At 37.4% G+C, this 12,601-nt stretch overlaps 1 protein-coding gene across 1 annotated transcript; it reads left to right on the top strand.

Moving 5' to 3' along the window:
- The first annotated feature begins 269 nt into the window (after window positions 1-269).
- ponzr5 (plac8 onzin related protein 5) lies at window positions 270-9,909 on the top strand. Its single transcript, XM_067452028.1, has 4 exons — window positions 270-742; window positions 2,804-2,906; window positions 9,346-9,500; window positions 9,650-9,909. The coding sequence occupies exons 2-4, from the start codon at window positions 2,813-2,815 to the stop codon at window positions 9,770-9,772; spliced, it is 372 nt and encodes a 123-aa protein (XP_067308129.1). The 5' UTR covers window positions 270-742; window positions 2,804-2,812; the 3' UTR covers window positions 9,773-9,909.
- Window positions 9,910-12,601: the final 2,692 nt, after the last annotated feature.

Genomic DNA, 12,601 nt, shown 5'->3' with positions numbered 1-12,601 from the left:
GTCTCCAACTGAAAAAAGTATAGTGACTGATCACATCAACATTTTTCAGTTGGCCGAATTCAATTTCTGTGAATTAAATTGCATCAATTCACAGAATTAAAATTCGGCAAACTGAATAATCACTATAATTTTTTCAATTGGAGCCTTTTTTTTCTTTCATTTTTTACAGTAGTGTTCATACCCCCCTAAAAACAGGCAAGGTATTATCTCAGAGCAAAGCGAACTGCTTATCCTTTATTTTAAAGACATTGTAACACACACTTAAACATCATTAAATTGTTTCTGTTTTTTTACAGATACATGTGGTGTGTATGTGCTGATAACTGGTCTGTCCAGTTGTTATAATGGATTAAGCAGAAAAAACAAGTCACTTAGTTATGTCTATTCACACATTTCCTTTTGGCAACCAGTAGCTTTTATCATATTGCTCATTTTTGCCCTTTTTATACATTGATGCAGCCAGCAATCCAAAGATGCCTAGAAAGTCATTCTGGGTTGGGCTTGGCACTCGTTTACAGATCAACAATAGACCCGTCATCCTCTAGTGAAACTATGCCCCCGTTAAAGACACATGATGATGGATTTTCAGGTCGACGGTCACGGGCGTTACGAATAACCTGACCGGTGACTTTGGGGAAGATGCACGCCTCCTAAAGGTGTTAAAGTCTTAACAGTTGATCTCCATCACTTCGCCTCTTCGAGTGTGTGTGAACACAAGTCTTTCCGTCGCCTCTAGCCTCAGGTAAGAACAGCTTTTGAGATCATTACATTTTAGTTTGATGTTCTCCAGACACCAGAAGAGATTAAATGTATCCTTTGAGACAAATAGCTATTGCTGATGATCTCACATTTGTCTTTTAAACTTTTAAAAATGTGTCTTTATTTGACTTTGTGTGATATATTGAACACTTGTTGCCATGATAGGATTGTAGATTGTCTATTAGTGATATATCCATCACTTCGCCTCTTCGAGTGTGAGTGAATACAATGTTGAAAATTGTTACGTAATCATTACATGACACATTTTAGGTAACATAATCAGACTACTTTTTTAGCCTTTACTAGTTTATCACATAGATTTCAATAGGATAATCTTCTACTAGAGTGATATAAAAGTACAAAGAGAATAAAAAAAATTAAAAAAACATTTTATATAAATGCATAAAGCGGGGTTTGTAAAGGAACTGCAGGGAGTTCAGATGTTGATGGAAAGGTTAAAATTATTAAAATCACAAAAATGTAAGATTTACACAAAAAAGAAGAAATATTTAATTTGATTTATGAACATACATAAGCAATAGTCTTTTTTAGAAAGGAGAGTTTAAAGGATAGAAAAGAAGAATTGGTGAGAATCAGTATTTACTGCCCTTTCTGTGAACATTAAGTGTTGTAGTTAATAAGAATGTTACTATAATCTGATTATGAATATTTTAAAACATACTAAAATGTCATTGCAAGTATAATTTTTGTAATCTGTGCACTGATTATCTTATTTTTCAAGAATAACCTGTCTTTAAAACTCGACACTTACAATGGCTTAAAGATGATCACCATGTGACATGTTCTCCAGAAATGAGCATTTTTCTGCTGATGCTCATGAAAAATAGACAGTTCTTTATAAATAAATAAAAAGATTCTTTAATGCCATCAATGGTTCCATTAAGAACCTTCAACATCCACGGAATCTTTCCATCACACAAAAGATTCTTCAAAAACATTCTTCACACTGAGAAAATGAACGGGTTCTTTGAAGAACTTTTAAGAGGTTCTTTGAGGAACTAAAAATGGGTCTACTATGACATCATCCAAAACAGGGAGTGTAGAGTCTCTCTCTCACACACACACAGACACACACACACGTTGGTCTATGTGGTTTACAGGGACTCTCCATAGGCGTAATGGTTTTTATACTGTACTAACCGTATTTTCTATCCCCTTACACTGCCCCTGCCCCTAAACCTACCCATCACACACACACACACACACACACACTGCCCCTGCCCCTAAACCTACCCATCACAGGAAACATTCTGCATTTTTACTTTCTCAAAAAACATCATTTAGTATGTTTTTAAGGCCGTTTGAATTATGAGGACATTTGATATGTCCTCATAAACCACATTTATAGTGTAATACCAGTGTAATACCCATGTAGTTATACAAAATTGTGTCCTCATAAACCACATAAACAGGCTCACACTCTTACACACACACATAGACCTACACACATACACACACACATACACTTACACACATACACATACACACACACACACACACACACAAATGATAAATGAATCAGCTATGACTAAATCAGTTTAATCTCACAGCTCATGACAGTAAACTGCCAAATCAAATGTCATTTTTATCTCAGCTTTAATCGACATGCCGTAACTTGAAGAGGAAGTGGCATAAGATAACTCTTATTTTGTGAAAGATGTGTAACAATAAGTGACTTTATGCTTAAAATGTAAAGTGAGAAAATTTGAAATATATGCCAATGGGGTAAGAAAAAAAACTATTTTCCCTTTAAATTAAGGTTGTCTTTCTTTTCCCACTGGCAGAATTATCTTCTTATTTAAAAAATGTTTTACCATAAAATCTCCATAAATCCATAAAATGTTGATCGATTTTTCAGAAAACAACACTTTTAAGTACTTTTGCTTCTTAGATCATGATATAAAAAATATTTTAATATATATGGAAAACAAGACAAACACTGAGGTAGAAAATAGTTGTATTTATGTATTCTCTTGCAGTGTGTGGACTTATGTGTGTGTGTTCTTGTGTGTGTGTGTTGAAGGATTTCGTAATGACTACTCAACAGCCCAGGGCCTTCGTCATGGCACACAACTCCGGCCAGTGGAGCTCTGAAATCTGTGACTGCGGTCAGGACATACCAGAGTGTGAGTCTCTCTCTCTCACACACACACACACCTTTGTTTCTGTGAAATGTGGGGACTCTCCATAGGCGTTATGATTTTTATACTGTACAAACCCTATTTTCTATCCCCCTACACTGCCCCACTAAACCTACCCATCTCACACACACACACACACACACACACACACACACACACACACACACACACACACACACACACACACACACACACACACACACACACACACACACACACACAGACTCTCTCTCTCTCTCACACTCTCTCTCTCACACACACTCTCTCTCTCTCACCCCCCCTCTCTCTCACACACACACGCACTCTCTCTCTCTCTCACTCTCTCTCTCTCTCTCGCTCTCTCTCACACCCCCCCCTCTCTCTCTCTCTCTCTCTCTCTCTCTCTCTCTCTCTCTCACACACACACACACACTCTCACTCTCTCTCTCTCTCTCTCTCTCTCTCTCTCTCACACACACACACACACACACACACTCTCTCTCTCTCTCTCTCTCTCTCTCTCTCTCTCTCTCTCTCTCTCTTTCTCTCTCTCTCACACACATGCACTCTCTCTCTTTCTCTCTCCCCCTCTCTCTCTTTCACACACACACACGCACTCTCTCTCTCTCTCTCTTTCTCTCTCTCTCACATACACACACACACTCTCTCTCTTTCTCTCTCTCTCACACACACGCACTCTTTCTCTTTCTCTCTCCCCCTCTCTCTCTTTCACACACACACACGCACTCTCTCTCTCTCTCTCTCTCTCTCTCTCTCTCTCTCACATACACACACGCACTCTCTCTCTTTCTCTCTCTCTCACACACACGCACTCTCTCTCTTTCTCTCTCCCCCCCTCTCTCTCTTTCACACACACTCTGAGTTTGTTGATTTTGGTGTGTCTATACAGGTGTATTTCCTTAAAGAATATGACTTTGTAACTGTACAATAGCATTACAAATCCAGCCGTGACCTCATCATTGAACATCACTGAAGTATGTGTGTAAAGGGTTCCTCGGAGGAGTGCCAGAATCACTTTAGGGATAATGTGTTTTGCTATAATTACTGTTGACGGTACATTAAGCCTGACATTCTTATTAAACTGGGCATGAAACTGACATTTCAGTATCTTCATCCCAATTATGACATATACGAGTCAAACTGCTTCTCAAACAAAAGAAAAACTGTTGGGCTGGACTTGATTGGATCGTTGGATCATTATCGTTTGCTGTGATCTCATGTCAGACCCTCACACACAGATCAATCATTTATAATAGATATCGCAACTTTTTATTTTTAATTGTCCATTTTGATTTCATGGTGAGGGCTGCCAGTTTAACCATCGTTGACACGTGTTTTAGGTCTTGTCAGTTTAAACATTCAAGCGATTTTGAACCATTTGAGTGCAAGAAGACTCAGGTCTATTTGTGCTTGAACCGACACACACCTGTCTCTGCGAGTATCATTGTAAACACAGTCGCTTAACATGAATAAACAACGGAGAAAGAAAAGACTGTGTGTATCACTATATTGGATCCGTACATTCAGTCTTAAAGTGACAACAACCTAATATTTGTTAATGTAATTGAACAACAAAATACAAAGAGAAAATCACTTTTTGAAGCTTTAACAAAGATGAACTATATTTAATTCATAAAGACAGTGTTTTCACATTTCATTATTCAATTCTCTTAGCCTAACTTCGTCATACTCAAGAGTCAGAATATGAGGCTGATACTGCTCCATTGGGCTGTGATTATGTGATTTGTGTTTTAACGGGACCAGGAAAGAAAATATGGAAAATCTCTATATCTATATGTAAACGATCTTTGCCAATGTTGTAAAAAGATTTTCAGCATACACGGAGTACTGACCAAAAAAATCATCATTTTTGAGAGAAATTGTAAAGGTGAACATATACGAACAAGCTCTCTGTTTAGGATTAGAACTAATTCAACCCAAGCGCTCATGGTGATGTGAATGATTACGTTGCGACACCTCTCTACCTGAATACGGTTAAAGCTACACTGTGTAACTTTTTTAGTTTATTCTTAGCTAAAATCACTTAGTTCTTTCAAAAATATATGTGCTCATTAATGTATATTTACTTCTTTCAAGTAATAAAGTATTCTCGTGAGTTTATAATATGCCATTGAAAACACATACGGGTGAGGGGTTCGGATGGCGGTCGCCATGTTGCCCCTCCATCTTGAAAGTACATTAGCCAAAGAGGGACAAACCCGTAAATTTAAGCTTCGCCTTTCGCATTTTAACACTCAATGGCACTCATTGACGAGGTCGAACTGGAAGCCATGTTAATCTTGGACTAAATCGGCCACCGTAGGAGTTCAAACGAAATCAGAATTGAGAGGAACAGAAACTATTATTCACTGGATGGTCATATACCTTTACTCCGCTAGATGGGGGAAAATATCACACAGTGTAGCTTTAAACTTACCTGAAAAAACTCTTCTTTGTTTATAATTTTCTATGCAGATTCACTTCCTACAAAATTGCCTCAATCATTCTAGAATGGTTCATTCTTTCGATAAAGAGCTGTTCAAGTCATCTGGTGAATTATTTTTGGTTACACTTTATTTCCACTTTAAACATTCTACTAATTATTAGTAACTTTGCAAATTGTCAACTAACTCTCATTAGAGTATTAGTAGACTGTCAGTAGACCGGTGGGTTGTGGTTAGGTGTGAGGGTTCGGGTTAGTAAAATACACTGAATTGTAGTTGTCAAGTTACTTATAGTCAGTAGAATGTCTGTTGGGAGACCAACAAAATAAAGTTTTAGTAAATATTAATCAGACAGTCTACAAATACTCTAAAGACAGTTAGTTGACATGTAGTTGCAAAGTTACTTTTAGTTAGTAGAAAAGTATCAAAAATAAAGTGTTACCTTCTTTTCATTTCGTATACACTCAAAAAAATAACTAATTGGACAAACTCAATTTAATTGAGGGCAGGTTTTCCATCCAATAAATATGTGTAGACCCAACTCATTAAAATCTAATTCATGCAATGAAATGTAATTGAGTTGGTCCAACTCAATTTTGGACAATGTAATTGAGTTGGTTTATCAAATACAGTTTAAATTGTATTTGTATACCCTAAATTTACTCTCATAATGTCGTCCCTTAAAGCATGCTGGGAACTGTAGATCCACTGCCCAGTTAGTTATGTCAACACAAATATTTTATGTAGTATTAACACAAATTAATTAAATAAATGCATGTAGGCATGTAGTAGTGCACAGACAGTGCAAAACATTCAGAGCAAACAGGATATTAAGGGCATGAGGATGTTAATACTCAATATTACGTTTACATTTATTTACATTTGATGCTTTTAAAGGTGCCATGTGTAAAAATTGAGGTAAAAATATCCAAAAAATGACCTACACGCATCAAAAGAATGAGAAGAAATAAGGGCGATGATGTCATTTAAAAAATGTCAAGTTATAGTGCTGCAGAGATATCAACCTTAATGAGCAGTAGCATTACTAGCCCCGGCCCGACAGGTGTCGTAATACCAGTCTCGGCCATGGGAGGCGGTATGCGGGCAACATAACCACCAGCCAACCTGGCGTACTCTAACCTGATGTTAATCGTGTGGAAAGTACAGCCCACTACTTCATTTCAGTTCAGGGAAGAGAGTGGACGGATGGCCGAAGCCCTTGGCCCCTTAAATGTATCTGATATGATAATATAATAAATAGTAAAAGCCATAATAAAAGTCCCCGCGAGCCGTTTAGAATAGGCGTTAGTTTTATTAGTTTATGTTAGTGTTTATGTTCAGTTATACTGGACATTGAGGAGTTTCTTTTTTTTTTTCTGGTTACCATTATTAGGCTGATTGAACACATTTCGACACAATTTAATTTAATTAGGTAAAGTAAACATAATTGAAATGTGTCTTATCTATGAAGCTGGGGCCTGGATCATTTATTGAGTGTGTGCCTGTGTTAAGGCTGTTATATTTAGGCTCTTATACACAAAGTCATTGGATGGAATTCCTCCTCTCAGTTATATTTGAGTTTGTCAAATGAGTTAATTTTGCATTTTAATTAAAAAAATATGCTTGATGTTATTTAAAAGTTTTATGTTTTAAGATAAATGTGTTCACCTAGCATAGTAAACTTAATTAATTTAACAACATTATTAAGAAAACTGCACATGTAAATATTATGTAACAGTGACAAATTCAAAGGGTTTGTATTTACTCAAAGAAATGTTGTCGGCTTTTCTTGAATTTCTTTAGTTATAATTTCTTTAGTTATATTCTTTAGTTATATAACTAAATTTTTATTTGTAAAAATTGCTCAGTATAGTTGTATGCAACCACTTGTAGTAAATTCAACAAGTCCTTTTTTTGTTGTTGACACTAGATGGCACAATCTGCAATGAAATCAACATTGAAAATCATTGTTATTTTTTTTATATATATATATTGAAGTGTTTATTATAAATGATTTACCCATTTGCCCTCATTACCTTTAATCCAGTAATCAACTCTGCTCCTGGGTTTTTTCCGATCTTTGTAAAAATTGCTCAATACAGGTCCTTCTCAAAAATTTGCATATTGTGATAAAGTTCATTATTTTCCATTATGTAATGATAAAAATTAAACTTTCATATATTTTAGATTCATTGCACACCAGCTGAAATATTTCAGGTATTTTATTGTTTTAATACTGATGATTTTGGCATACAGCTCATGAAAACCCAAAATTCCTGTCTCCAAAAGCATATCATGAAAAGGTTCTCTAAACGAGCTATTAACCTAATCATCTGAATCAACTAATTAACTCTAAACACCTGCAAAAGATTCCTGAGGCTTTTAAAAACTCCCAGCCTGGTTCATTACTCAAAACCGCAATCATGGGTAAGACTGCCGACCTGACTGCTGTCCAGAAGGCCATCATTGACACCCTCAAGCGAGAGGGTAAGACACAGAAAGACATTTCTGAACGAATAGGCTGTTCCCATAGTGCTGTATCAAGGCACCTCAGTGGGAAGTCTGTGGGAAGGAAAAAGTGTGGCAAAAAACGCTGCACAACGAGAAGAGGTGACCGGACCCTGAGGAAGATTGTGGAGAAGGACCGATTCCAGACCTTGGGGGACCTGCGGAAGCAGTGGACTGAGTCTGGAGGAGAAACATCCAGAGCCACCGTGCACAGGCGTGGGCAGGAAATGGGCTACAGGTGCCGCATTCCCCAGGTCAAGACACTTTTGGGCTACAGAGAAGCAGCACTGGACTGTTGCTCAGTGGTCCAAAGTACTTTTTTCGGATGAAAGCAAATTTTGCATGTCATTCGGAAATCAAGGTGCCAGAGTCTGGAGGAAGACTGGGGAGAAGGAAATGCCAAAATGCCTGAAGTCCAGTGTCAAGTACCCACAGTCAGTGATGGTCTGGGGTGCCATGTCAGCTGCTGGTGTTGGTCCGCTGTGTTTTATCAAGGGCAGGGTCAATGCAGCTCGCTATCAGGAGATTTTGGAGCACTTCATGCTTCCATCTGCTGAAAAGCTTTATGGAGATGAAGATTTGGTTTTTCAGCACAACCTGGCACCTGCTCACAGTGCCAAAACCACTGGTAAATGGTTTACTGACCATGGTATTACTGTGCTCAATTGGCCTGCCAACTCTCCTGACCTGAACCCCAGAGAGAATCTGTGGGATATTGTGAAGAGAAAGTTGAGAGACACAAGACCCAACACTCTGGATGAGCTTAAGGCCGCTATCGAAGCATCCTGGGCCTCCATAACACCTCAGGAGTGCCACAGGCTGATCGCCTCCATGCCACGCCGCACTGAAGCAGCCATTTCTGCAAAAGGATTCCCCACCAAGTATTGAGTGCATAACTGAACATAATTATTTGAAGGTTGACTTTTTTTGTGTTAAAAACAATTTTCTTTTATTGGTCGGATCAAAATATGCTAATTTTTTGAGATTGAGATTTTGGGTTTTCATGAGCTGTGTGCCACAATCATCAGTATTAAAACAATTATTAAATATTTTAATAAAAATGATTAAAAGACCTGAAATATTTCAGTTGGTGTGCAATGAATCTAAAATATATGAAAGTTTAATTTTTATCATTGCATTATGGAAAAAAATAATGAACTTTATCACAATATGATATTTTTTTGAGAACGACCTGTATAGTTGTGTGCAACCACGACATCGTTTTTAAATAAATTCAACAAGTCATATTTTTTTGTTGACACTAGATGGCGCAATCTGCATTTATTTAAAGTCACTATGAAATCAACATTTAAAAATGATTTTCTTTTTTTTTTTATATTGACGTGTTTGTTTAAGTGTTGAAATCAAGAGTTACGACAGACTCCAGGGAGTTGTGTATTTCATCAAATCTAAGATGTCAATGCAGCTTACAACTCTTTCACATCTTGATTCATTCTCATCTCTGTTTGTAGGTTGTTTCGCATTTTGGTGCTTTCCCTGTTTTGCCTGTTCGACGTCTCGCAAGCATGGCCAGTGTCTGTGTCTGCCTATGCTCGACGGGTTTGGAGCAATTCCTCCAATAACTCTGGCCATGCGGGTGTCGGTGCGCAATCGCTACGGGATCCAGGTTTGGACAAACATGACTCTGTGTTTAAAAGCCATTCCTAATGCCTTAAAAATGGAGAACTCATCATCTCTCTCTCTCTCTCTCTCTCTCTCTCTCTCTCTCTCTCTCTCTCTCTCTCTCTCTCTCTCTCTCTCTCTCTCTCTCTCTAGGGCACTATCTGTAATGACTGTGTTTACTCCACCTTCTGTAGCATCTGCACCTGGTGTCAGATGTCTCGAGAAATGAATATCCGTGAGCAAAATGTCACACTTGTCCAAAGTCGAGGAAAATGAGGGCCCTAACTTGCTTCCTCATTTGTCTCAGTATTCTGCACAAGCTAAGAATGAAATGACCCTCACTCTTCTCTGTGTCATTACATCTGCACCTTTTGTATTTGCTTCGTTTACAGGCAAAACCATGACACTGCTAATTTTTTTAATCTTTTTTTTTCTGACTGTTGACATTTTCTGATTTATGGAGTGATGAAAAGAGAAATCCAATCCCAGATGTAAAAACATAATATGACTGCAATGTGTCAAGAAAATTAAACTAGAATTTTATAAAATGTGAAACCTTGAAATACAGAACTATTGTTTTATTGAACTGATTAATCAACTGGTGAAAGTATGGTGATATCTATTAGTTTATTATTGCCTTAATAAAAACAGTGTGATGGTCATCTGGTGTCTCTGTTTAAAACCTTTTTCTCTAAGTGTTAAATGTAAGACTTTTGTTCATCTTCAGAACACAAATGAAGATATTTTTAAAGAAATGTGAGAGATTTCTGTCCCTCCATTTAACATCTATTCACCAAAACCTCTGTTCAAAATGTTCATAAAGAGATTGTAAAAATGAATTGAGCGGTTTAATCAAAGTCTTCTGAAGAGACACAATCGCTTTATATAGTGAACTGATTTCACTTATAGATTTTGATCAGCGAACGCACATAGCGCACGCAAATATGGTAAATGTAAAGATGTGTCACTCATTAACTTTGTAATTACATGTTAATTAGCATGTTTGAGCTTCCTCAATAACCAGTGAGGTTCATTCTCACATGAACTTTAATGTCATCCCATTCTTAATCCGTCGGGTTTAATATGGAGTCGGCCCACCCTTTGCAGCTCTAACAGCTTCAGCTCTTCTGGGAAGGCTTTCCTCAAGGTTTAGGAGTGTGTTTATGGGGATTTATGACCTGTTGTGGATTAATTGTAAGTCTTAATGTTCCATTTAGTTCAGCATCTGAAGAAAATCTCTCATAGTCGAAGTTTCAGGTCTCTGAAGATATTAACTTTCCTGTATGAACAACAATGACCATCTGAATTTTCCATAGTAAAACCCCATTATTTATTCTGTTTCCTTATCTCCCCTCATCCAATGGGCACCTTTCCAATATATTTTTTTCTTCTAGCTCCACCTTGTGATTTGGCAACATTTAAATGCAAACCTCTGCATCTTTTAGACTGACTAGCGGAAAATCCCCAGCACTTCTCTTTTTTCAACAAAACATCTCATGTACCGTTCTCTTAGCGCTCCATCAGTCTCTTTATATCCTACCATCCTCTTAGCGCTCTACTGGTCTCCAAGCGCCTCACATCCATGCCCAAATATCAAATGATGTAATCTTCCAGTATGTTCTTTCAGGACCCTCTCCTTACAGAAGGCCCAGTCATTATTTGATTGATATTAACCTGATTCTATTTCATATAATCAGTGTAATTCTCCAACAAAACATTAATCTAGAAGCCCATTTGTGAGGTCAGGCACTGATGTTGGACGAGAAGGCCTGGCTCTCAGTCTCCGCTCTAATTCATCCCAAAGGTGATCTATGGATCTAGGAGCTAGGTGATCTAGGAGCTCAGGACTCTGAGCAGGCCAGTCAAGTTCCTCCACACCAAACTCACTCATCCATGTCTTTATGGACTGACGCTTTTGTGCACTGGAGCGCAGTCATGTTGGAGCAGGAAGGGTCCGTCCACAAACTGTTCCCACAAAGTTGGGAGCATGACATTGTCCAAAATGTCTTGGTATGCTGAATCATTAAGAGTTACTTTCACAGGAACTAAGGGGCCAAGCCCAAACAGTGAAAAACAACCCTACACCATAATCCCCCCTCCACCAAACAAGGCATTACAAGGCATAATTTACTGTATTAAAAATAAGTTTGCTATCTAGTGCATCTGTACTTATTTTTTCATATGTACATGTAACATATGACAGTACCAGTATGTAAGGTTGTACTGTTTTGTAAAAAAAAATTGTACTTTAATGCTTTGCTAAAATTACTAAAGTGGAATAAAAACATAATAAAAACAATAACGATAAAGGGTCACTCAGAAAAAGTTATAAGCACAAAGCCAAAAGTTAGCTCCTTACTCCTGATCCTTACGAATGGAAAATATATTTACCAATATATTACTTGAAATAGATTATAATATATTGTAAATACATGGAATAATATATTGATGGTATTATACAATATATTATATATTCCTGTAATATATTTCAAAATATACAAATGATTGCTGCTTTCAATATATTGCAATATTTTGAAGAATATACATTTTAAATCCCATATATGTGAATATATTGCCTAATGTATTACATGAATTTCTCTAATATTCTGCAATATATGTTTGTTTCGTAAGGGCAGTTCCACCAGTAGATGGCAGCAAACCACAAACAATCTGACTGCTCAGTTTTTAACATTGTACTAAAGATATTAATAAGGTAATAAACCGGATAATGCAGACACATACAAGAGGTGCAGCGTCTTTCAGCAGCAGATGAGGAATGCAGTCTTGAAATAAGAGAAGGGTCAAACATGATAGCAAGATGGCTAGTGCTATTGAAGGGCTTGAACTCCACTGTTTTGTTTATTATCAGCTCAAACATGCTGCTTAACGCGAGAATGAACCTCATTGGTTCTTGAGGAAGCTCAAACGTGATGCGTAACGCGAGAATGAACCTCATTGGTTCTTGAGGAAGCTCAAACGTGATGCGTAACGCGAGAATGAACCTCATTGGTTCTTGAGGAAGCTCAAACGTGATGCGTAACACCAGAATGAACCTCATTGGTTCTTTAGGAAGCTCAAACGTGATGCGTAACACCAGAATGAACC

The sequence above is a fragment of the Pseudorasbora parva genome, chromosome 1, assembly GCF_024679245.1.
Source record: "Pseudorasbora parva isolate DD20220531a chromosome 1, ASM2467924v1, whole genome shotgun sequence".
NCBI classification, from domain to species: Eukaryota; Metazoa; Chordata; class Actinopteri; order Cypriniformes; family Gobionidae; genus Pseudorasbora; species Pseudorasbora parva.
This window is presented reverse-complemented; position numbering and strand designations above follow the sequence as displayed.